Source organism: Simochromis diagramma, unplaced genomic scaffold (assembly GCF_900408965.1).
Source record: "Simochromis diagramma unplaced genomic scaffold, fSimDia1.1 OVJJ01000271.1, whole genome shotgun sequence".
Taxonomy (NCBI): domain Eukaryota; kingdom Metazoa; phylum Chordata; class Actinopteri; order Cichliformes; family Cichlidae; genus Simochromis; species Simochromis diagramma.
Genome location: NW_024386909.1, coordinates 555,899 through 582,709, shown reverse-complemented (window position 1 = coordinate 582,709; position 26,811 = coordinate 555,899). Strand labels below are relative to the sequence as shown.

At 42.0% G+C, this 26,811-nt stretch overlaps 1 protein-coding gene across 3 annotated transcripts in view; it reads left to right on the top strand.

Moving 5' to 3' along the window:
* Positions 1-26,811, top strand: part of ntng1a (netrin g1a) — a 116,766-nt gene that overhangs the window by 67,331 nt on the left and 22,624 nt on the right. For all 3 annotated transcript variants that reach the window (XM_040036209.1, XM_040036208.1, XM_040036210.1), the window contains exon 4: positions 15,013-15,185. In XM_040036209.1, coding sequence (XP_039892143.1) covers positions 15,013-15,185 — 173 coding nt within the window. The remainder of the gene's footprint in view (positions 1-15,012; positions 15,186-26,811) is intronic.

Below are 26,811 nucleotides of genomic sequence, written 5' to 3'. Positions count from 1 at the left end.
AACTCAACAACAACACAGATCACCAGATTTACTATTTGAGTAACAAAGAGATCAAATCACGAATACAGTCCTCAAATGAAACACTAGATTTAAAAAAGGATCAACACTGGCACAGGCTCCACACACTCTGATAAACACACCGAGCAGTAAGGTTTTACATTATGCAGGCACCAAGTGTTTGAGCTGTCCACCCAGGGACCGATGGTGAGTATGAAGGCCATATCCATATAATTTTCATACTCATCAAACCATTCAGTGCCCTGAGGACAGGGGCTTTGTCGTCCTCCAAAAAGGGGATCTTTCTAATGATTTACAGCTGTCATTCCTTTAAACCATGCTAGTAAGATGCCCCACCCTGAATACCACCATATCACCTTACTGAAGCAGTTACTGGTTTTCTTTCTATATATTTTTTTTTTTGCTGGATCCCTTAGTCCAGAAAAATCACATCAGTTACAAAGACCTTGAAAAGTGAAAAAAGGAAAAACTGTATCTATTGTGTGTATATGTACACTTTTGGGGTTAAAAGCAGCATTCGGGCAAAATTTGAAAACACTTTAATACAGTTTTGTTTGTGAATGAAAGGAGGGTGGTATGGGGAAGCCTAGAGCTCACAGGTTGAGACAGGACACGGGGAACACTGGGAGACTGGGCATACAGCACAGGTAAGCACAGCATAGCTTAAACAATCTGAGGCGAGGCTGAACGAAAGTCACAGTTTGGCCATTAGGAACACGTGGGCGATTGAACAATGGGGCGGAAAATAGAGTGTGGAGTTGTGATATATGTACTGCAGGAGCCTGACTGGTAGATGAGTCACAGGTGTGCAGGTGAGTCAGGAGCAGGAGAGAAATGGGGAGCCGTGAGAGAGCGGACAAACGGGCGACCGAGAAGAAACACAGTGAAAGGTAAAACCGCAGAAACACTGGGACATCAGGAGCACAGGTGGGACCACAACATTTCCACGTGTAAAGTGTCTTTTACCAAGTACAGCTTCTTTTCACTCCCTTTCAAACCTCCTCTGTCTTCTCCCTTCAGTGCCTACCACTTGCACATACAAATAACTGGATGAAAGAAGGATGGATTTTGACTGCTTAGTCTCTGTTTGCTGAATAGCCCCTTTCCAAAGACAATCCAGCTTAAACCTATTGTACTGGACTTTCATAAGACCCCTTTTTTTTTTTTTTTTTTTAATAACACAAACAGCAAAGTGTTTGCCTTCTGTTGTTCCCCATCTGAAGTTGTTGCAGCTTAAGCAGAATTTAAAAAGAGGGCAGCCTATAGAAATCTCTGTAGGCGTAGTTTGTGTGAGGAGAGTAAGTCAGGTGAAAGTGTAATCTTTGCTTTTGAGATAGTGCTTTCAAATTATTGCTGATGTTTGAAGCGGATTGCTATAATGAAAAAATCTTTCCCGGGTCAGCTGGTAGTGACATACATAAAATACACAAGCATTACTTTTGCAAAACAGTTTCTTATGATAATTATATTTCATTTTAGTCAAGTCAGCTTTTAGCTTATTTAACTTCCACAGTGGTCAGAATTAGAACATATGCACAATGACCACTTCATTAGGTACACGTGTCCGACCACTCATTAATACGAATTTCTTACCAGCCAATCACATGGCAGCAAGTCAGTTCATTTAGTCATGTAGACATGATCAGTGTAACCTCTGTGCTCATTTCAGTCAGTATGGACCAAAATCTCTCATTGTTTCCAGGACTTTGTTCAACCTGTTTGCCATGAAGCAAAAGGGGGTCCATCCCCTTTTAGCATGGTGTACTTAATGAATTGTCCCGTGAGTGTATATCAACATATTCTCTTTCTTACTAAAAACAGCTGATGCTCATATTTACTATATGCATACCAAAACAAATTGTAGAAACAACGGATTTAATAGCAGAGGACAGTTCTGTCCAACTACAGGATGAAGTACACTCAAAGCTTCTTGCACAAAAAAATCAAGAGCTAAGCCACCGTTTCACTGACACTGAACCCACAGAAGGTGCACGAGCCAATCCGTTCTTTTTATCACAGGCCAGAGAAATCAACCAAGTCCACAGATATGAGGAGCAAAGCGACAAGTGACATGAAAGATTATATCAGCAGAACAGAGGACAGGAGGCACCTCGCCTCGACAAATCCTTTTCTCGTTCTCAGGGATGCAGCAACATTCATTTTTTTTACTTTGAAAGATGACATTAACACGTCATACAAAATGGATCGTGTGTTAATTTCCGTGCGTATATATAAAACTGATTTTTTTTGACTGAAAAATATATGTGTTTACAAATAGTGTACTCTTCATATTGCAGCACTTGCAGGATTTCTACTATTAAGACCAGGTGTGTCTTTCATATATATATGCGTGTGCATTTGTGTGAGCAAATGTGCCAGGCAATAGCTCTCCGTTATTGTTCTGCGTAAATCCAAATCTAGTTCAATGGGAATTTTACCTAATTCACACACATACACACACGCACACATATCAAGAGAGATAATGCAGTCATTTTTTAATCCCAGCCTGATGAATAAATATAAATACTCCCATACAGATGATAAACTCAAAGGGTTTACGGGCGTTACATTAAAATCTCGACACTGTCATTGAGTGTGCAGTCAGACATTTTTCAATCTGATTTCTCATAAAACCATCTTATCCTCAAGCCAGGTTTTTTTTTCCTAGAAAAGGGATCTTAGTGCAGAAACCAGGCATATCAGAGACATTTTTCTCTTCCTCACCGTCCACCGAGCGCATTCAACATTCATGCGGTGACCCATTTCATTAATGGAGAGAGCCTTTTTCACCATGTCTCCTCCCCTTCTTCTTCGGCTGCAGTCGTCCTCATAATCGGCCCTCCTGTCGGGGTTTCATGACTAATCTGCTCATTGACCTCTCGTTCACTCGCAGCCACCTCCACCACACTGATGATTCAGTAACCGCTTTGAAGCTATAGGGCAGTTATTGACACTTGCATCAGGAAAAACATTCGGAAAAAAAATAAAGGGCAAGTTTAAATACACTTCTGTCTTTAACTGTAAATCATCATGCAGGCATGTGCAGAAAATGTAGTTGTGTTAGATGGTTTAAAAAATTAATTTAGATTTGATGTGACCAGATTTTATGTGTTATAAAGGCCTGTGTTGGGCCATCAAGTCTAAAACTTAAAACCACAGCCCTTGACCGTTTGTGCTTCATAACACTCACTGTGTTGCTTTAACGTGAATGTGTTAGAGGTTATTTTTTATGCCATTCCTCCCACTATCTGCAAGCAACTCTGCAAAAATTAATTTCATTGGCACTGAATTAAATTCACCCTGTTTCCATTTATCCCCGTCCCCATCTCAGTTTATCCCCATATCTCTAGGAAATACATTCATATCGACTCGATGCGTTACCTGAGTTGCTGCTCAACAGTAATGTTTAGTGCGTGATTGGCCAAGCAGCAGGGATGCCGCATGCATGCAGTGGCAGCATGTATTGAATTTTAAAATCCTTCCAGAAGACATTAAAATAATAGAGTAAAGTATTTCAAAAAACATTTTTTTCAGGGTGTAAGTGGATGGACTAAGATACTGTTTTGTCTGGTAGGGTTGGCTCACAAAGCAGCACTTTTAAACAGTATCCACACATCATTGTAAGACAGCGCCTACTTACAGCTACATGACAGTCCCAAATAGTCTCTCAGAGTTATTGTTATAATGACTTTCTGACGTGAAAATAGCAAATGTGAGACTTTGCAACAAACATGCTAATAAACTAAGAACTTAAAGGCGACTGAGACGCTCATTATGACCTCATTGAAAGAATGTGATGATTAGTTCTACAGTGGTACATAATCTGAAATACCAAAAAGAGTTTTGCTTCATTTTATCAGTCAGACCTCCCACCGAGCTAGCCATATCGGCATAGGCGACATGAGAAGAGAGCCTCGTCAGTGAAGAAAACACCATATGGCTGTATTTCCCCCTCACAAGCTGGAGCAGATACAGCATTTCTAACAGAGGGAGAACTGTTGACAGCGTCGTCATACTGTTTCTGTTTGTCAAAATCACCTCGATCGCAAATAAATACACACAGCAACAGCGGCGTGTGCATTTCTGTGGTAAGATCCAAAACCTCCCCGAGCAAGATATTTGATTCTGATCTGAAGACGACAGGGAGTGATGAATAAAAACTGCCTGATAATGGGATCATTGAGACATGAAAAGCCATTCTGAGCGAGTTATCTTTTGCGGAGGCCAGTGAATGTAGGTGCTCATTATGTATTGCCATCTGATGGTGCTTTAGCCTTCAAGCAGAATGGGAATGCACAATAGAGCTGCAACTAACAAAGGAGGGGGACAATGCATTCAAACAAAGAAAAAGTGCCATATGGAAAGTTCCAGATTTCAGTTCTTTAGGAAGGTACTGTAACTTTTTGCAAGGTAATGACTGAGTGATGGTTTGGGCTAACAGCTGTGATTGAAGGTGACTGTGATGTTAGGTGATGGGGGTTAGAGACAAAGCATATTTGATATTTTATTTCTCAGCTGATTACCACCATGGCAGCATAAATATTCTTTTATCTCTGGTAAATGATTTCACTTTTAGAGCAGTTGAGTTAATTTGGAAATGAATAATAATTAACACTTTGCAATATGCTGTTTAAAGTTATAAACATATACTGTATTTATTGTGTGTGTTTAAGAACTGGTTGATTGGATATCTGAATGTGAAAACCATTTATAGATTTCAAATATAACAGAATTAAAGAAAACCAAGATTGCTACTGTAGTTAATAGATAGTTCAAGTAGTCCAAGTCAAGTTCAGTCCCAGCAGGTCTCTTACAGTGGGGCAAAAAAGTATTTAGTCAGCCACCGATTGTGCAAGTTCCCCCACCTAAAATGATGACAGAGGTCAGTAATTTGCACCAGAGGTACACTTCAACTGTGAGAGACAGAATGTGAAAAAAAAAATCCATGAATCCACATGGTAGGATTTGTAAAGAATTTATTCGTAAATCAGGGTGGAAAATAAGTATTTGGTCAATAACAAAAATACAACTCAATACTTTGTAACATAACCTTTGTTGGCAATAACAGAGGTCAAACGTTTACTATAGGTCTTTACCAGGTTTTCACACACAGTAGCTGGTATTTTGGCCCATTCCTCCATGCAGATCTTCTCGAGAGCAGTGATGTTTTGGGGCTGTCGCCGAGCAACACGGACTTTCAACTCCCGCCACAGATTTTCTATGGGGTTGAGGTCTGGAGACTGGCTAGGCCACTCCAGGACTTTCAAATGCTTCTTACGGAGCCACTCCTTTGTTGCCTGGGCGGTGTGTTTTGGATCATTGTCATGTTGGAAGACCCAGCCTCGTTTCATCTTCAAAGTTCTCACTGATGGAAGGAGGTTGTGGCTCAAAATCTCACGATACATGGCCCCATTCATTCTGTCCTTAACACGGATCAGTCGTCCTGTCCCCTTGGCAGAAAAACAGCCCCATAGCATGATGTTTCCACCCCCATGCTTCACAGTAGGTATGGTGTTCTTGGGATGCAACTCAGTATTCTTCTTCCTCCAAACACGACGAGTTGAGTTTATACCAAAAAGTTCTACTTTGGTTTCATCTGACCACATGACATTCTCCCAATCCTCTGCTGTATCATCCATGTGCTCTCTGGCAAACTTCAGACGGGCCTGGACATGCACTGGCTTCAGCAGCGGAACACGTCTGGCACTGCGGGATTTGATTCCCTGCCGTTGTAGTGTGTTACTGATGGTGACCTTTGTTACTTTGGTCCCAGCTCTCTGCAGGTCATTCACCAGGTCCCCCCGTGTGGTTCTGGGATCTTTGCTCACCGTTCTCATGATCATTTTGACCCCACGGGATGAGATCTTGCGTGGAGCCCCAGATCGAGGGAGATTATCAGTGGTCTTGTATGTCTTCCATTTTCTGATGATTGCTCCCACAGTTGATTTTTTCACACCAAGCTGCTTGCCTATTGTAGATTCACTCTTCCCAGTCTGGTGCAGGTCTACAATACTTTTCCTGGTGTCCTTCGAAAGCTCTTTGGTCTTGGCCATGGCGGAGTTTGGAGTCTGACTGTTTGAGGCTGTGGACAGGTGTCTTTTATACAGATGATGAGTTCAAACAGGTGCCATTCATACAGGTAACGAGTGGGGGACAGAAAAGCTTCTTACAGAAGACGTTACAGGTCTGTGAGAGCCAGAGATTTTCCTTGTTTGAGGTGACCAAATACTTATTTTCCACCCTAATTTACGAATAAATTCTTTACAAATCCTACCATGTGGATTCATGGATTTTTTTTTCACATTCTGTCTCTCACAGTTGAAGTGTACCTCTGGTGCAAATTACTGACCTCTGCCATCATTTTAAGTGGGGGAACTTGCACAATCGGTGGCTGACTAAATACTTTTTTGCCCCACTGTATATCAGTGCCAGCCCACACCAGCAAGTACACCATTGGCAAACCAATAGCTGTTTAAGCTACATTAGACTGCCCACAGTGTCAACACATCTACAAGCCACTTTGCAACCCACTTCCATTCTAGCTTTTTCAATCATGTCTGGCTTAATAGATGCCCTATCTATTGTCACTGGTGCCGAATCTGTTCCGTGCTGGGGTTTTGTGGCTGCTTTCCCCACTTCCAACTCTGCACGCACACACATGGAAGTGTGGACAGCACACAGTGGGAAGGTGTACTAGCCACACCATGCCTCCCAAATAAAAAAGAAGGTCAGACCACACCAATGCAATCAACGTCCTTCATGTGGTAGGTGTATCAAGCGATTTCTTCATGAATGTAAATATTGTACAGATGGTTGACAACAAGGTGGAGATCAGTGGTTACACTCAAGGTTAGACACCTAAAAGAGCCTCCACAGCTCTGAGAAAGATTCTTTGGACATATGAAACCTAGATGAACCTGGTTGATGGGAATGATGGAAAGAATAAAGTATGGAGAAGGAGAGAAACAGCTCACAATTCCAAGTGTAATGTACAGAGGCAAAATGACAAAAAAAAAAAAGTGTTGTTGTTTTTTTACTTTTGGATCTAATTTTATACATTTCTGCACATTTTTTCCACGTAAATTAATTATTATCAGAAAAAAAAATCCTAAATAAATAAATAAATACTAATAGTTATAACAATAATATTGTGCAAGATTTTTGTGAATATTCTGAGTATTTTTTTCGAGTCCGACTTTGGCATGATTTCCACTGACTAAAGAGCGATTACAGATTTCAGCTCATGTTGTCATTGGTTGTGTGTCTGTGGTGCTGAACGGACAGCTCCCATAAAGTGATCCTAATAGCATTTTGCTTGTGTTGTTCAGGTGTTGTTTGTAAAAATGTCCCTTTTTACTTTCATTTCTTTTTTAGTTTTATCTAGAAATACCTTCTAATACAGTGTCCTTGTGTGTAGATTTGCAATCACAAAGCAGAGTCAGTCAGATAGTTATATTTTGATGTATGGCTCAAATTATCTCCTCCTCACACCCACTTTGTTCTTTTACTTCTGGCTCATTCGGGAAGCCTTGCGATCCCTCATTTCGCTCACTGCAGATGATTGCACTACAGGTCTTTCAGGGGATTTTCTTTTTTAAGAAGCGAACATAGTAACCACCTGAGCTACTAATGACCCTCACCCCGGATAAAGAGCAAAGTGTACTAAGACTTAACCCCTCTGGAAAACTGTCAACATTTTCTGTAATTACACCTGCTCTTTGGGTCTTACCCTGGTTTCAGATTATGGCCCCTAGTGGGTGTAGCCGTGTGAAGTGTCTGCTCCAGACACCGGGATTAAATAACAAAGAAGAGTGTTGCCAAAGTTTAATGGATAGTGATGTTAGTAGGAAGCAGTGAGATAAGACTAAACAAGGAAAAGTGGGGTGTTTTATTATTTTTTGATGCTTTTTTTTTAGTTGTATGGTTGCAGATTGACTCTATATCACTACAAATCATCGTTACAAATGCTTGCTTCCTCTCTGTCTCTCTCTTTCTCTCTCTCTCTGACACACACACACACACACACACAAACAAAAGCAGTCACCCCTCGCAGTCTGCGGACCCAAACTGATCAATGCTGCAGCGTCTTTAGGGAGTTACTTCTATCCAGGGCTCCAATGTCTCCTATGAAATGATAGGATCAGCTAATGTCGCTTCTCCACCTGGCCTCACCTCAAACTGTGTGTCTTCCCTGTGATGGAGCTTTCTCATGCCTCTGCGGTGCATTTGCTGTCGCTGGGTCCACAGCCAGTAGTCTTTAGCTGAGCGCAGTATCACTGAGGCCCAGCATGTCGATTCTATTGAACTGGCCTGGCGTGTCACAGGCAGTAAAGACCTCTTGATTGACTCCTGCTTGGATAGCATGTCCAACCCCATACATTAGTAATGCTGAGGATTCGATAGATGGATGACTCGGGCTGATTGATGCAGGCAGGCTCCGCATTTACACTTTTCTGCATTTTCAGTGGATGAGACAAAAGGAGAACCACGTTTGCACAGCAATTGTAAAATATACTGTAAAGTTTTCTAGGCGTCATATGGATTGTAATAGATTGAGTGGTTTAAAGAAGTATTTATTGTCAAGGTTATGTTAGTCTGGCAAGATCTTGTTGTTTTTTCATATTTAGAGTGAATAATGTTGAGAGTATTACGCAACAGAAAGCAAGAGTTGCTCATCCACTCACCAAAACAACCACTGAAATAATTAAAAGTCCTGCAAATTTTAAGTTCACAGGCTCCCCACTGTGTGTGCCACTTCAAGACTTAATTGCCTCCTTAAGCGTATCACTTGTCCAGTATTTATTATCGTAAGGCGCGCAGCCAGCCAGTGCAACTCGCTGTTATGACTGTAGCTTGCACTGCCCGTTCTGGCCTCACATCATTTTCTGAAACTGATATTTTGTCTCCTGCTCTCTCCTGCTGCCAGCTGTGCGAATAAATTAAAAGCAGACTAGAAGGTAACAGAAATAAATGTTTAATATGTTAGAAAATAAGAATAAAAAGATTTCCACCAAATTGAAAGGTGGAGGTCACAAGCACTCGGGTTGTTTAAAGCTGGGTATTGTGTTGAGGAATTCAAATCGACGTGTGAAGGCATTTTATGTTCAGCATCGCTCCTGTAAGGTTAAACTGCGAACGTATTCACTTAACAGATCTGTAAGGTCTGCTCGTTCATCGGCTGTGTAAATGTATTCTCTCATGCAAGTTAAACCCGAAAGAGGCGAGGAGTTCGGTGAATCTGCCGTGATTTTTCTCACAGCCTGCACTTTTCTCTAACCGTCTGCTTTCTAGTGAGAAGAGAGGGAGCGATGGGGAAGGCGGATATAATTAGGGGGGAGGTTGGGGGCTGAGGTCCATCCCAGGAGAGCTGTTGCTGAAATCTCACTTCTTCCACTTCCCACAATGCACCGCAGGCCGGGAACAGGGGGGCAAGAGGTAGAAGAGGCAATTAGCAGGTAACACGTTAGCAGGCAGGCTGATCCATTTTAACTTACTACAGACAGCAGCTGCAAGCTTACATGTCAATGCAGGATATTACGATAGATGCACGTGTGTGTGTGTGTGTGTGTGTGTGTGTGTGTGTGTGTGTGTGTGTGCGTGTGTGTGTGTGTGTGGGGGGGGGGGATGAGATCATGCGGGACAAATATATTGTACAATTTACCAATCACACTTAAGCACACACCCCAAGACCTTTTCTCCCAGCCATTCCTGTTTTTCAATTCCATTCTGATCACACATCATTAAGCTGTACTGTCCTCTGATCCAGCTGCCCCTCACCCTATCGCCTGCCCCCCTACGACCCCTGGTGTGTTGTCGCTCATGTACAGCAGACACTGAATGCAGACGCGCTAAAAGAAGCATTTATTAACCGAGCATTTGACCCAGTTGGCTTGAGTATGAAAACACCTGGCCGTTTGATTGAAATTTAATTGCTTCACTTAGTTAACCCACTTAAGGACCGTGTTGAGTTTAGTCTGCTCAATTTGTTGGGATCAGCAGCTTTGTGCATCAGGGATGTTGTTGCTTGGATTGTGGATAATTACTATTAATTAGTGGCTGATACTTTTGGCTTTGATGCCGCAACGAGCAAAATGGAGCGATGGCTGGGAATGAACTCGGCTAAAAGGAATTACGCGGATAGTGGCTGAACCAATGGAAGGGATAAGGGTGTTTTTCCTGAAAACAACAGCTTTGTGTTGACTTGTTTATGTTTGTTGTTGCTGCTGTCATCAATGGAAAGGCTCCAATATGTCGTCGGCACCCCCAGTGTCAATCAGAATCCCATTACTGCAGAGGTCATGGACAAGCTGCTGCAGGTAAGTTAAGTCTCAGCGGGCTGCTCTGCTGCACCGGAATAAAGGGGAAAAAATAAATTTGTGCCCAACAGTATCTTCTATTTCCAACATTTCAAGGAAAACTTTAAACCCTGCTCAGATAGAATATGCTCGCTCCTTTCTCTTGGACAAAATGGAATCAAAACTTCAAAGTTTTTTTCCATCCTGTTTTTTTTTTTTCTTCTTCTTTTTTGCCAGTCCAGCAATTTGAGCTCACAGCCTCATGGGTTATTTCGTGAATACATATCAGGACCTTTAGCTCACAGGTGGCTGGCACACTCAATAATGCCTTGAGCAATATCACTTTGAGAGCACCACACAAAAACAAAGATGCCTTAGGTCCATGAATATTTATTATTGGGGGAGACTGGAGCTAAGTAAAAAAATGACAGACTAATAGGTGGAGGGAGGAGAGAGAAATGAGGAGAATGATAAGGTAGGAGAAAACATGCCACAGAGCTTTCAAAGTAAAGCGGGGCCAACAGGAAACGAAGACACAACATCGAACTCGTGGGAAACCCTGGAGGAGATTTGCTATTAAATTGCTGTTAAATACAATTTTACTTGGCTCTTTCTCTGAAGATGTTGTTGCTGGTGCAGCAGTGAGGGAGAGTCCCCTGGTGTTCGCATTCAGGAGCCGATGTTGATTGGAAGCACAACAGCACTGGCGGGTATGAGGCCCTGCGGGCCTCACTGGCGGCCTCCATCATTATGCCGACGGCACTATCACTTCTGGACGCTGATTAAAATGTTGCAGATGTTAAAAGAAGCTGAAGGTTAAACCGCAAAGGGCTCTGTGTGAAGTCATTTCACACCACATTGCCTATCCACTCCACATACACGCACTGTAAAAATCAGATTTTTATAACAGAGTGGGGAGCAGCTGCGCTGAGCGGCACTCCGTGGGACCCGATTCTGATCTTGTCTTGATTTTTAGCTGCGCGTGCACGTCAACTCAACTCGAGGCACTTTTTCTCAATCAATTTTGCTACGTCTCAGTGTCGACCGGGTAACGCTGTGATACGTTTAAGCCAGTGTAACAAAAGAATTTCCCAGTCAAGCTCAAAGCTCAAAGTGGACTCTTAGACGGGCCTCACATGGTGACTGTGAAATGACAGAGTTTCTGCTCTTATTTCTTTTTTAACGCTTTTTTAATCTGTAACACAGAACCGAGACAACAGAAAGCTTTCTGACAGATGCATTACATGAGTAAAAATTCAGGAAAATATCACAAAAACTAAGAAAAGCATGCCAACACCAAGCCATTGTTTCCCAGTCCACAAAGCAATAGACCCCCACTGTTCCTCATGCAGCTTATGCCCCACTGGGGCTCTAAATGCATTGAGGAGTTTGGTATCACTGCTCGTGGTGAGTTAGCTGGATATCTTATTTACTTTTTCCTGACTCGATAGTCCTTTCACCTCCATCATTGTGTGGTCATGACTTTGGAGACATGACGAGGAGCTTAGTTTTTCCAGAAAAGGTCAGAATGAAGCCACCACTCCTCTGGATTGAAAGTAAAGTCGAGAAGGTTTATATTAGGCACACCAGTAGGAGTGACTCCTGGGTTAATAGCATTAATAGTATTGTGCACCCATTTATCAGGCGGAAATAAATAGACTCATTTCACGTGGTTGTAATGCATGTCAGATCTGAATGCTTCCAGTTAATCATATCCATTTTGGATGAGCTTTCACATTTGTAGTTTAAAAAAAAGTATAGGGAGATCCATGAAATAAGCTTTTGTTGTCTTAGAAACACTAAAGTTGTAGGTGTCAGCCTAATTATTATGCGCAGCCTTTTGCTACAGTGTAACCTGAAAATGAGACAACCAGCATAAGGTAGCAGCGGCTTATTAAAAATATACCTGACATCACGAGAAATAAAAGCTGTAGCATTACTTAGCGAGAAAGCTTTTTCACACCTTTCAGTTTCTGTGCCACTTGCTCAAAACAACAGATGTCCCACATCAGAACTTTTGTGTGATTTAAAATGATATGATATGCATGGAATATTTGAAATGAATGTGACTACGCTAGTTTTGCTAAATTACAAAAGCACACAGTGTGCTCCTCGTGTTCTTGGAATGGTGTTAAAAAGTGAAGCGAGCTAGCCACAAAAAAACCCCAAAAAAACAAAATAACCAAATAACAATGCTGGCTTATTATTTACAGACTTGATGGTAATTAGCTGTAAATGATATAATTTGCAGCTGGTGACATTTATAAGTGAAACGCGGGGTTCTTGACAGTTTGTCTTAAATACCTTCATTAGCTCTGCAGCATTTCATTTAGGGGTGCGAACAGCAGGTTGGTGTATTTCCAGGGTCAGAGACAGTGTGTGATTTAAAACTTTTAGAAGTTATTGTGTTTATTTATGAGTCATGATGTGGCAAAGCAGGATGGGCAGGGTGAGAGAGGCCAGCTGGTACTGACGTTTCTCACTAACAGATAAAAGGCCAGTTTATTTCCCCTTAAATTTTGCCACATTTGTAAGGAAAATGTTTTAGTATGTTGAGCAGCAGAGTTGAGTCGATGAGTGGTACCCATTAAAAAACATGCTAGATCTTCTCTGCCAATGCCAAACAGCTTATTGTGTGACCAACACAACCACATCACTTGCAACAAATGCTGGTTGAAGAATGTAATGCCACCCCACACCAATGTGTGACCAGCATGCGGAGGAGGCGCCAGGCTGTTGTGGGCATTTAGTGGTTCTTCCACATGCTACTGAGGCCCCTCTTTATTAAATGAGTAAGCTGTTAAACTGCCACTCTGTTTCATCAGCTTTCAATCATCCAGACATCCAATAAATGACACCAAACAAGCATCTACATCAGAATAAGTTGTTTGGCATTGACAGAGAAGATTTAGCAAGTTTTTCATGGGTACAACTCATCGACTCAACTCTGTTGCTCAACCCACAAATGCATTTTCCTTACAAATGTGATAACATGTAAAGGGCAACTGTGTCGGGCGGGGCCTGCGGTACCGTGCAGGGAAGGCGGACGCACCTGTACGGCATCTGCAATCACGCCCCGTCGACTTAAATATTGTACTGTCTCCTGTGGTTGGGGTTGTTGTGGTAATGTTGAGCAGCGGGAGAGCTGCAGCTCTGTGTGCATTGTGAACAGCAACCGTGTGTGCTAATAAAGAATGCTGCAAAGCATGTTGATGTCACCGGGTCTGCTGTGGTCATTCACAGCAATAAATAGGCTTTCCAACAGTAAAAGATTGATTACCAAGAAGCGTTCTTACAACAAAGGAATAATCGACTAAACACAAATTTTCTTTCTTTTTGTGTACATTTCTTTTGATTTGAGAAGAAAGAAAAGACATTTGTAACGGACTCCCAGTATGCTGAATGAAACTGCACTTTAAAATGATTGAGACAGGCTTGAACAGTGGCATTTTACCTGACTCTCAGCATTTTTCCTCCTCTCTCAAACTAAACAAATACAGCACCATTAATCTATGGTGAGTCATGCCTGTTTCAGCCAGTGCAGGCAGTGGCTCGGGATCATGGCAGGTACTCTTTAAAAACAACACGGTTATGCTTGACGGTGATGATTTTGGGGAGTGTGTCGTGCCACCTTTTTCAGCATTAGCTGTCAAAATAAAAGTAGTGATTTTATAAAGAAAATGGACGAAATAACGAAACCACCGACATAACACTGGCGGAACCTGAAAGTAGAAATGTAGACAGCCATTGAGTAGAAAAGATTTTTTTTAATCCTTTAATCCACTTGTGGGCAGGGAATATTCTCCTACTCCTACTTCATGTTTAAATCAGACTATGTTAGAATGCATTGTCACCAAATTTTCACAGCTCATCTCTGAGAAATGTGGAAACATTCAGTCATGTTGTTGTCTGCAGCAAAGGTCTAAAAATTCAAAGTGCTTGACTGAAGCTCATAAATTAAATTAACAGATACACCCCCCCCCCCCCCCACCCCCACCCCCAATACTCATCTAGCCACAGCAGAAAATGAATCTGCTGAGTTTATTGTTAAATGGATGTTCTAGTGAGCAGGATGTGAGTGAGGATTTAGTGCACCTTGAGGGAGTCCCTCTTTCCAAACTGAAAATGTGCTTCTGAGATCTCATCTCATATTAATTTGTCATGGAGAAGGTAGTCATGCTGTTGCTCCACGCCGCCCTCTGGCTGACTCCGAGGTATTCGTCATCTTTCGGAGCTGCGAGCCTTTCGACGTCTTCAATCTCCAAGTGCTTGTTTCGCAATTTAACTTAGCTTGTTTTCCTCGGCCCTCCCTGCACCTCTTTGTCCCCCTCTCCCTCCCGATCTTCTCGTGTCCATCAGCTGTGACCTTACAACAATTACGCATCCTCCAGTGGGACAATTAAAACCGAGCTACCTTCCCGAGTGGAGAGGGGGAGAAAAAAAGCGGAGGAAATAATGATGCCGGATTCATTCGTGCAGTCGCCTGCCTTCTTTGAACTAGCAGTTCTTGAAGTTGAGAAGGCGACTGTTTTAGCAGCTCTGCCTGTGTTCCAGTGCCACTGCTATTCAAGGACACGCTGCCCTTCAGCAGCATTGTCCAACAAAATAAAAGCCGTCTGTTCTCTGTTCAGCACCGGAAAATTCACTCATGTTGACGTGCCTGTCCTCTTTCAACCCTGCCCCTCCTCTGCTTTGACAGGTGCAAGTGCAATCTTCACGCCAACAGCTGCGTGTATGACAAAGAGAAGTTGAGCTGTGAGTGTGAACACAACACCACTGGGCCCGACTGCGGCCGCTGTAAGAGGAACTACCAGGGGCGAGCGTGGAGTGCTGGCTCATACCTGCCCATACCCAAGGGCACCGCAAATATCTGTGAGTACACGCACACTCGAACACAAGCACACCTCTGACGTGTTGGCTAATTAAAAAGATGGATGACATGGCAGTGTAGGACTTTCAGGAGGTCTTATAGATCTCAACAAAATAATGGAAAATTTGTTGAATTTGTTTTTAAAAAAATGCATCTACAGAGACAAGTGATAAAAGTCCAGTCCTAATTATCAGTATCCTGTGTGTCCTTTTAGAGAGTTCAGACGGTCGTTGCATTCAGAGATGCTGAGCTGTGGCGTTTCAAAGCAAAGTGAAGCAATTAACAGCATGCAAAAAAGATGTGTGTATGATTAGTGATGTTATGTTGAAGCAAATGTTTCCAGACCAGAGTGCAGTCTATTTAAAAGACCACAGTGTAAATAGGATGTTGTTCTCTCTTCTACAGCTCTGTATTCTAGAAAATGTCCTTTTCTCGACCGCTCTAATTAGAGTGAAGTGAAAGAACCTGCACTACGTCCTCTGGAAGCTCGTTATACGCTGATGCAGCCTGTGCAAAAAAAGAATCATTTTTCTCCCTTTTTTTAGAGAAACATGGGTAGCACTTTAGCAAACTAGTGTAAGTCCCCTGTAATTAACACTTGAAATTACAATGTAATTTTAGTTACCTACAGATATTTAAAGCTAGGCACATTAGAACAAGGGAATAATAAGTCAGGTTTTTACAGGAAACAAAGAAATAATTATACTGTAGGTAAATATAAGTAGTGTGTAACTTTAGGTATTTTACAGGAAAGGAGACACAAATAATACTGTTTAACTACTGCTTAAGTAAATTGAAGTACTGTGTAGTTTCTTGGTAATTTTGCAGAGAAACAAACAGTATTTCTCCAGCTTATATTGCAAGCACACTCAACACTTAACAAGTATGTTTTTTGAATATGTATACATCTTTATATAATATTCATTATGCATGATGGTGCTCTATTATTTAACTTGTATTTTACCACATAAATGTGATAAGGGCCGTTTCCCCTTACTAACTTACAAGAAAAAGAAAGCAACAACAAACAGACTTTGCAGGACTGTGTGATCTTTAAATGATGGAGTCAACTTTGTTGTCTTTTACCATCACTGTCCAAGCATAACTTTGAAAAGCAGTGTTGAGGGAAGTATTGTCTGCTTTCCTGTAAAATACCTGGAAGTTTAAGCAAAGTTAAGTCACTCCAAACAAATTATGCAGCACTTAAAATTACTTATAGAGTAATTTGTGTCTCCTTTTTTGTAAAAAAAAAAAAAAAAAAAAAAAAAAAAACCAACCCCCCCAAAAAACTTGAAGTTCCAGTACTTAAAACTACTCATGCACTACCTAAAATTACTAATAAAATATTAACAGTGCAATTGTTTCTTATTATCTCCTTATTCTAGTGTGCCTACCTTTAACTATCCACGCGTAAATTAATTACAATGTAATTTCCAATAAAATACATTGAAATTTCATGTAATTACAGCACTCTTAGTCGTGGGCCATATTATTAAGTACTACTGGACAATGTTAGTGGAATTTATTTAAAGGATGTTAAATCTTCTATGTTGTTCCAAAAGAGGATCACAGGTTTAACTGTGGTATCATCTGGTATCTGTGAACCTTTTTTAACCTGTCCACAGGTGACAGCCCTTTGACACTTGGATTAGTTTAGTAGCTCTTGTGTAAACTCGTTTTCTATCATTTTTTTTTGCTTTAATTTAAGAACTAAACTAAACTAGCAACCAGCCCAGGACGGTAAGTAAAAAACCTGTCACTTTCAGAGACACTTAAATCACCTTTCTTCAATATTCCCAACGCTCAGTTTGATATTTGACCATGTCTGCTTGCACTCAATCGCTACAATGTGATTGGCTAATTAGAGATTTCCTGTAAGGTAAACAGGTGTACCTAAGAAACTAAATGCACCTGCTCGCTGATGAAATTCTACGTGGCGCATTGTCAACAATAAAGGTACTGATGGGGTTTTGCATCGCCTCTGTAGATGTCAGACTTACTGGCCTGTAGTTTTCCCGTTAACAGTGTGTGCCCTTTTTCATACTTCTTTCCATCCTTCAGGCAAAATAGATTTTTCTTGATTATATAAATCTGTGGGAGGTTCAGCAACCACATGATTATTTTGCTTTAAATTCTAAACTGCATTACAACTTTATTAGTTATAAACTTTTATTTCTACTAAACAGGAATTTCGAGAAGTTGCAATAGAACAGGCTGCTTACAAAGTTATGTAACATTAGGCTAAATACAAACCAACACACACGTGTGCTCCTTTACTTTTTCATGCTTTTGAAAAATTACGTCTTGGCTGCATCGTGTTGTTCAGTCCTGCTCAAAAGATGCAAGGAGTTCATAGTGGTCAGTAGGACCGCATTAGTTTGGCCCTTTAACCAGGACTGTAGGGCCAAGTTGGACCTGACAGCACAGCTCCTGGGATCACTCAGGCATACAGACCTCTTCACCATTGTAAGGTAGGAATTTTTGGAGATTGGATGAGGAGCTTAGTCATTCATGAGGAGCTCAGAGTAAAGCCGCTGCTGCTCTGCATTAAAAGTAGCCAATGGGGTAGCCACTGGCTACTTTTAATGCGTCTCGCTAGGGACGCCTCCTGGGCGTCTCAAAGGTGAGATGTTTTGAGCAGACTGAGGATACGCTGGAGAGACTGTGACTCTCAAACGGGTTGGGAAAACCTCGCTATCCACCGGAAGCGCTGGAGGCGTTGGTCAGGGGGACGAAGGTTGGGGCGGCTCTCTGCGATTTTGAAATGCGCATTTAGCAGAAGGCTTCTCTACTTTTGATCCCGAGGTGTTTTCGGAAACACAAAGGAATGTCACAATTAAAAAGTAGAATGCTAACAAATGTCGCCAATGGGGAAATTGTGCATCCAGACTGCATAATCTCATATTGTTATATTTTGAAGGGGGCTCGAGCTTTCCACTAATAAACAACACGGATTACAGTTAATAAATAATGTTGTTAAGCTGCAGCTGCGATGCTAATGTAGAACAGAGGCAATTACTCCTGCTCGAGCTGAAGTAAGTGGGCCAACCTCCTTTTGTCTAATGCGTTGGCATGACGTCACATCACATCTTCTTCTCACAGAGCCTGAAGAACATTTGCTGGTGTGGACCCATGTTTTATATCTGACTCAATGCAAAGACAACAAGGAATTCTTTGTTTTACACTTTTTAATACTTTTTGTTTTGCTTTTCAAATGCAGTTTTGTGGATGAGCCAAGCAGAGAGAGTTCAACTAGTGAACTGACATCAAACCTCGGCAGTTGGTAACAAACCACAGTGCAGAACAAAATAACAACGAGGAGTGAAAATTAGTCCTGGGTTCACCAGGTGGCCAGAGTCATGACTTCATTTGAAAGCTCTCCTTGCTGTGTAAGGTGATGAAATGAAAATGCTTTGTTCTCAGCTTGCTCCCACTGCCCCCCAGCAGCCAAATAATCATCATCACCTTCATCACATTAATCATAATTAATTGATTTTAAAAATGTGAGTTTAAGAAAGTTTGTTGAATCTCACTTGCAGCCCTGAGCAAACCTCAGGGAAAGAAGTATACAACTGCATGAAGGCAACTGTTTGTAATATTGGAATTTACAGTAAAACTTCCCTTGCCAAGAAGGAGAAATACAGCAGTCTATGAGCTTGAGAAATATGGAATATATTATCATTTCATGGCCTCTTTCCCCCCAGACTTTTACTGCTCGCTGTTTATTTTGTTCCTGAACTGAAAGGCAGGAATGTGTGTTCTTCCTGGGGTACACACACAATATGGGAAGTACTCTGTTCATACAGCAGTTTAGTGTCATTGAAATGAGGGGCTGGGAGATGATCCGGGTACTGCGTCTCACCTTTAGACTTTCTGCTGTTAGCAGACTTCAGTGAGTAAATAGGCGATGGATCTGTGAGTGTATTTAACATAACAATTAGCACAAAAACAGTGAGTATCAACTGCCCCTCGTGAACACAGGCTCCAGAGCAGCCACTACTCCTCCCTTACATCATTTCCAGAAAGAGTGATGAGCAGCAGGGCTATAACTTTGAGTGCCGTGGCATTAATATGAAAGCCCAACTTTTATTCCACCCTGTCTCCTTATTGCATCCGCTGTGATTTCTGCCTTTCTCTGCGGCGCTCGAGGGTTCCCGGCCGCCGGCCACTGATGACTTATTCTACCTCCCAGAGGATCCACGTTATGAGACTTAGGGAGGGTTAGTGAAATGCCCATTCCCAGAGCCCAGATTGACAGCACATTATTAAAAAAGGTGACACTCACACACACACAGGTGATCATCCAGACCTGCATGCACACAAACATACACACATTCATAACTACACAAGGACACACTCACGCACACATGCTCCCTTTGCCCTGCAAGTGATGAAAAACAGTCCGAGTATAAAGTGCGTTATTATACTTTGTCTTGGAGGAAGAAAAATCCATAATGTAATAACGCTGTGAAAAATCTATAGGAATGCAAGGTTATCCCTCCTGAATAGAAAAGAAAATGCTCAAGGCTGACAGAAAAATGCACCTTGTGCTGTTTTGTAATTTTCAAGCCCATTCAACACCAATTCCAAAAGTCTCCTTCCCTCTCAATGTTTTCCCCCAAACCCAGCGAGCATATGGCAGCTCTGCAGAGACAAATTTGTCAAAGATGAAAATTTAATTAAGATTTAATTTCTTTTTACTATGCCCATCAAGTAGTCTGATGCGATAAGGAGCTCGATGAATCATCATTCAGAGAGGGTGTGGAGTCTGGGTGTGGGGAGGGGTGCAGTGTGTGTGTGGGTGGTGGGGTTGGGGGGGGTCGTTGATATGTCGTCTTACAATGGCTCTGTGTTGAGAGCGCAGAAGAAGAGCGGGATTTAGAAAGTGATGAAAAAAGGAATGGCAAGGATAGAAGGAGGGGAAGTGGGCATCGCTCTCTGTCACAGCTAACTCAGCCTTCTGGGGTGGCTCTGTCTTTCTCGCTCTTTTCATCTGCGTCTCTCACCCCCTCAGCCCCTCACACACACACACACACCCAGCCACCCCACCCATGCTTCTCTCATCCTCACTCATTCTTGCTTCCTTCCTCTGTGGAGACAGAAGGAGAGAGATCAGTTGGAGAATTAACCATGGCAGTTCATTTCACTGTAGGGCTGAGGACACTGAGGGAAATAGAAGTTGTCGGTGGTGGGGGCAGAAAACTGGTGGCCTCTGAAAAGTTGAATTCAGATTGTAAAAATATATCCTCTGTGTTATATTAAACCCAGAATCCATGTATGCACTTCAAATGGATGACTTGATTTAGAGAACCCATGTTTCTCTGTGCAGTTTGTGTGCTAAAGAAATGAGTTAGTTCAAGTACTGCATGTGTATGATGTCAGTATGCAAAGATCCATTCATTCAATTTCAATTCGGTTCAATAAAAAAAATTTATACAGCGCCAAATCACAACAACAGTTGCCTCAGAGCGCTTTATATTGTAAGGTAGAGCCTACAATAATACATACAGAGAAAAACCCAACAATCACATGACCCCCCTATGAGGAAGCACTTTGGCAACAGGGGGAAGGAAAAGCTCTCTTTAAACAGGAAGAAACCTCCGGCAGAACCAGGATCAGGAAGGGACGGGGCCATCTGCCAAGACTGGCTGGGGTTTGAGAAGGAAGACAGGATAAACACATGCTGTGGAAGAGAGCGTGTGATTCAGTGCAGAGGTCTATTAACACATAGTGAGTGAGAAAGGTGACTGAAAAGGAAAAACTCAATGCATCATGGCAATCGCCCAGCAGCCTACACCTATTGCAGCATAACTAAGGGAGGATTCAGGGTCACCTGATCCAGCCCTAACTATATGCTTTAGTGCATGTGAGAGCGAAGTGCTCTCATGGGGTGATATGGTACTATGCTCATGAAGCATCATCTTCTTCAAAACTCTTCACATTTTGTTGTCACTTTACAGACTGGATCTCTTGATTTAGAGAACGTATGATACAGAGTATGTACAATATTGGGAAACAGTGAGAGAGTACATGCATCTAAGATAAACTTGAGAAGTCAAAAATACAAGTTTTTCGAATTTTTTTTGAAAGAAACACATAAACCTGATAACTTCTTTTCACACATGGAATACAGATGGATAGAATTATTAGCCTCCCTGATGTTAATAGTAAACTGTGTATCCTGTTTGCTGGATAGCAGCCTGCAGTCATTGTTGCAGACTTCGGTAAGTCTCACACACGTCTCCTGAGCAACCTCAGCCCTTTCTTCTCTGGCAAATCTCTTAATCTCCCTCAGATTTGATGGTCTTCTGGCTTGGATCTTGGCCTACAGTTCACCCCAAAGATTTTCATTGTGATTCAAGTCAGGGTTTTGGGAGGCCAGTCAATAATGTTTGCTTTGGTCTTCTGAAGGTAGTACTTTGCCAGGACCGATCTATGTTTTGGGTCGCTGTCGCGTTGGAAGTGATGAGACAGAACCATTTTGCTGTTGAGTGCTTGAGGTTTCCTTTCAAAATCTTCACATATTCTTTTTTGTAATTTCTTCGGTCTTGATGATTCCCAGTTCCAGATATACTGAAGCATCCCCACAGCAAAATACTCCCACCACCATGCTTCACTGTGGGTATGTTGTTCTTTGGGTTGTATGCCTCTCCCTTCTTTCTCCAAACGGTTTCATCTCAGTATGCATAATCTGTCTGCAGGTTGTCATTAGCTTGCTTGAGTCTGGCTTGAAGGCAACTTTTCTGCAGAGGTGAAGTTTTTCTTGGTCTGCAACCTCGCAGTTCATTCCCGTGCAGGGTCCCAGTGACTGTCTTCTTTGAGACTACAATTCCCAACTTTAGTTATTGGCATAATGCTTTCCCAGTGACAGTGTCAGCTCAAACCCCTGCTTAAGTTTTTGTACTGTATGTAAATGGGAAGATAACCCTCAGTTTTACCAGCTTCAAGCATTACAAAGTTAAAACACATGTTTTCACAGCACTGGTTTGTGCTATTGGTCTACAAAAAGATCTGTTTTCAGTAGGCTAATAACATCGAACCTGGTCAATTTTTTTATTATTCTGTTATTGTGTGCGAATTTTATGATATGATTTATGATCTCTAAAGAAAATTGGCATGTTTAGAACTTCTATGTTGACAATACCTTGCTCTGTTTCAAAAACACTTTCAGCTTTCAGGGTTTCAGGGTCATCTGTAGGTAACATTCCTGACTTCATCAGTCTGTTAAAGTGGCAGCAGTCTGTTATTCTGATGTAACTCACTTTTCAGTTAATGCTCCTCAGCACTTCATTCAGACGCACCCACAGCAGTGATGGAGAGATCCATGGTGCACATGTGACTTTTACCATATGTGTAAAGCACTTCTTGCACGTCAGCTTTAGCGAAGTGTAATCACACTTTTGAACATTTAGTTCACTCTACCGATGTCGCTAAGAGCACGGCTTCTCTGTGTGCAAGTGTGCTGCATGGTGAGAAAGACAGCTGCCCCCACCCATCACACATAGGCACAAAGTGGGAGAGAAGGAGCGATCTCATTTGCAAAAATGCATAATTGAGCAATTTCTTCAGTACATCCGTCCCTTTCGGTGAGCTAAGCAACTCACAAAGACACATGAGAGAAATGTGCAGTAGTCACCTTCTGTCTACCCTAATGGGGCTGGGTGCACTCTGCATGCTGTAGGTCCAACCTAGTAAGATTGCCTGCTGACCTGACTTTTTGAAAGAAACCAAAATGAAGCTCACATATCCATATATATAGTTAGTTGTGTATGTGTGAAAAGAAAGTTAAGAGAAAGTTAATATGTTTCAAAGTTAGATGATCAATATTTTCTTCTCAGTAGCTAAACTAACACCTAAACACTCATTTATACTCCAAATCAGTTCAACTCATTTTTATTTATATAGCACCAAATTTTCTATTTTCTAAGTTAAAGCCCCAACAGTAACACGACCCTCTATGAGCAAGCACATGGTGAATGTGGGAAGGAAAAACTCCCTTTTAACAGGAAGGAAGCTCTGGCAGCTGTGAGTTTTGTATTTGTCTCCTTATATTGTTTGTGTCTGTATCTGTAAAAAAATATTTTCTGCTCTCTTGGTCAGGTCACGTTTGGAAAAAGAGATGTTTTAATCTCAGTTTTAACTTGGAGAGAAACAACATACGAGCTGGGATAGGCTGCAGTGCTGACCTGTTTTAGGATATTACTAAACCACTTTTAAAAATAAAAGCATACATCCTTAGCTGCTACATGTTCAGCAGTGAATTGCAGACAGCATGGGGAAGTAGAACAATAGGAAGCGGGTAGTCTGTGAAGTCACACAAACACATATGATTTTCCTTAAGATTTAAAATAAGACCAGCTTTGTACTTGTGCGTCACTACTCACACTGCCTTCAAATCCATTTCAAATTGCTTTCATATCTCCTTACAGTATATGCACTCATGCATGTATAGGTGTATTCTGTCTTCATCGAATGCAGATGGAAGAAACGATGAACATCGCCAGTGAAAGACAAGCTGGTGGGACAGGAAAGAGAAAGGCTTTTGAAGGTTGTGACCAGTGTCAGCACGGGGATGTAAGCAGTGAAGTTATGAGGGGAGCATGGCTCTGCTGCACTGTGACAGCCTTGTAAAAGTTCAGTCATTGAGTTTGATGATAGCTGTTATGGCAGCCATAATAACATATCCTACCAGTCACCTGTAGCTATTACCTTTTTATGACGATCACACTGTTGCACGGCACACATGTATGCTTTGGTTTATCGAGGGGCCGGCATGCAGGTTTTTCATCGTGTGATGTGTTTGACTGACACTGCTAATTGAAAGTCTTTGGTGCGAGTGTCTAGACATTTTAATGGCCGTAGTAAGGAGGAAATGATAGATAGTTTTTCTTCTTTTCTTTTAAACTTTTGCAACTTCCTTCCACTCAGAGAATGTCATTTTCATCCAACGACGCCTAACGTTCAGATTAATTAAGTCCCGATTTGTTCCATCTGCATCTTGATAAAATGAATAGATTGGCTTATCAGAGAAGGATTAAGAGGCACTTGTTCAGATTTAGCTAAAGCCAGCCTCGGAGTTTATGGATCCCCTTTGATCAAAGCAGTGAAAGGCGCGAACATGCAGTGGATTTCTCCAGCAGGATTCATTCCCCACCCCCAGCTGGAAGAGAAGATCCACCCCCAACCCTCAGTATCCCACTCACGCAGAACACCTTGCCTCTCCCACGTTCCACATTAGCATGATGAGAAGCGCTGTGATATCTGGAGCCGGCAGTGACAATATCAAGTATTATTTCATTGGACTTACACATAGCATGTTAATTTTTTCCTTGTGTGGTTTTTCTATAATGAGTGCCAACTTGAGGGAGCTGATCATAGGAATGTGAACAAACACACACACGCGCACACACATATTTAGGTTGCCTGATCGATCTTCCTCCTTTTGTGAGATTTATGTGTTTCAGCAGCAAGACCAAATCCCTCAGGAACTGATGGTGCCACCGTGGAATAAAGCTCACTCTTCCTTACAATTACTGTACTTGGGCAGATTTGGGCAGATATAAACACCCGTCTTAAAAAAATGGTTCTTTTGCAAAAAGCATTAAAATGAATCCTGTGTGATGTTTTACCAACTGCAGTAGTAAGACTTTGCTTTACTAACCAATCCACACAGTACATTTGTTAAAGATATCATTTAAAGAAAATTAGCGCTTAGTGTTTTCTTCTTTTGTTTAGCTTCGTGGCTCGATAAAAAGGAAGGTCTGTCATTTCCTTTTGAATTTAAGTGAGGTCCAATAACTGTTTTAAATGTGGGTTTTTCATCATCTCTGAGCTCTACTGTGATTTCAATTAGTGTCATATGTTTATGCATCTACACACATTCATTCAGGAGCTTTGCTCTCATGTATAACACCCACTCATTTGAATTTTCATTTTACCCCCCATTCTCCTTCTTTGTTCTCTATAAAACTTATTGGCTGTTGTTTTGCATCCTGTCATTCTGCTTCTCCTGCTGCCCATCTTCCCCGCTACCTTTTTCTCTCCTCCTTCTTCTTCTTGCCTCTGCCTGTGCTCGCTCCATCTCTTTCTTTTGTTTCATGCTCACTCTGTCTTTCTCCCTCTCTTTCTTTTTCTCCCCCACAACACCCCCAACCACCCCAGAGACCAAGCTTGTTTACTCTGTCTTTTCCACATCTCGGCTCTGTGCAGCTGTGACGGTAATCTTTCTTTCAAATATTTGTTTCTTCCATCTCCAGATTTCCCCCCCTCCTTCTCACTTTTCGTGCTGCCACTGATGCACACCTCGTTCCATCCCTGAAATCTTAACTGTGCTTTGTCCATCTTGGCTCTTGGGGACTTTAAGGCTTTAAGACGTAGCAGGGAAGCCGGGCAAGACGTAATTTTGCTCCTGAGGAATTCAATCAGCTTGCATGCTGTATGCTTGTGTTTTGGCAGTCTTTCCGCTGCTAACCAGTTAGCAATGCCTGTCACCATCACTGAGCTCTATATAGCCAAAGAGCTCTAGATGATGATGGATTGCTATAAAACGATGGCAGCCTCGGAAAGTAATTACCAACTTTGCCTGCGGTGGAAATTCAGCTGATAAGCGCCTTTCCAGGGAAGTCCAGGTATTGCCAAAGCAAACAGGTGAGACACATTGAAGGTCAGAACAGAAGTGATACAGACAGAAACAACACAGCGACACGCACGGTCATACACGCGCAAGCACACACCAGCTGAGCCCCATGCTAACGAACGCTCTTGACAGTAAAATCTAGAAAGCATGCAGAAATTTTCCTAAGATGAGTGCCCTTTCTGCACATGTGCAGACACACTGAATAAATGACAGACGAGCCAGTTCAGTGATGCAACAGAATGCATGCCAAAGATTTAAAGGCTGAATATCCATGGGAGAACATTTTATTATGGGTTTCTGATAATCCATTAGTGAGATCTTGGATGCTTGACAGCATAGCTGGAAGCATCCGATATAGAGTAAACATCAAGCAATGAGACTTCTAACCACACTGTGAAGTGAGATTTGTTGCAAATCGGTTGATGCCCCACATGAGTCGGCCTGCACTGTATTGTAATGCACCGATCTGCACATGTGTCATATGTGCTGACCCCAAATGTGCGGTGAATCACACGGCCCGAGGAGATCGTGTTCACCAGCCTAGCAGCTCAGAACTGCGATCTCTGCGCAACACATAAAAATCAATGGAGTCAACAAATGCGGCTCCTAATGCTCTTCCTGTGCGATAAGACAAAATTAGATTGGAGCCAGTGGCCCATAATGGTGAGGCCGGGCAGGTGAAGGGGAATTGGAAACGATGGCGGTTAAAAATCATTTCAGTGACCTGACTTCAGATCCATGGATCTGCTAGGACCCCACAGGCTGTGCCTAAAGCACTGAATAATTGTAATGACGGGCCACTGGTGTCTGAGATTATGACCTGAGAGAAAAAGTTCTATGGCCTTGAGCGCAGTGAAGTGGCAAAGTGTAATTTGTCAAATGAGTGATCACTGTGAACCACGTCTTTGTACGAAACATGATTTATACAGTTTTTATAGATACATTTAACCTGAGGATGGGTGGAGGACAGACCGCGCTGCATAATGAACACA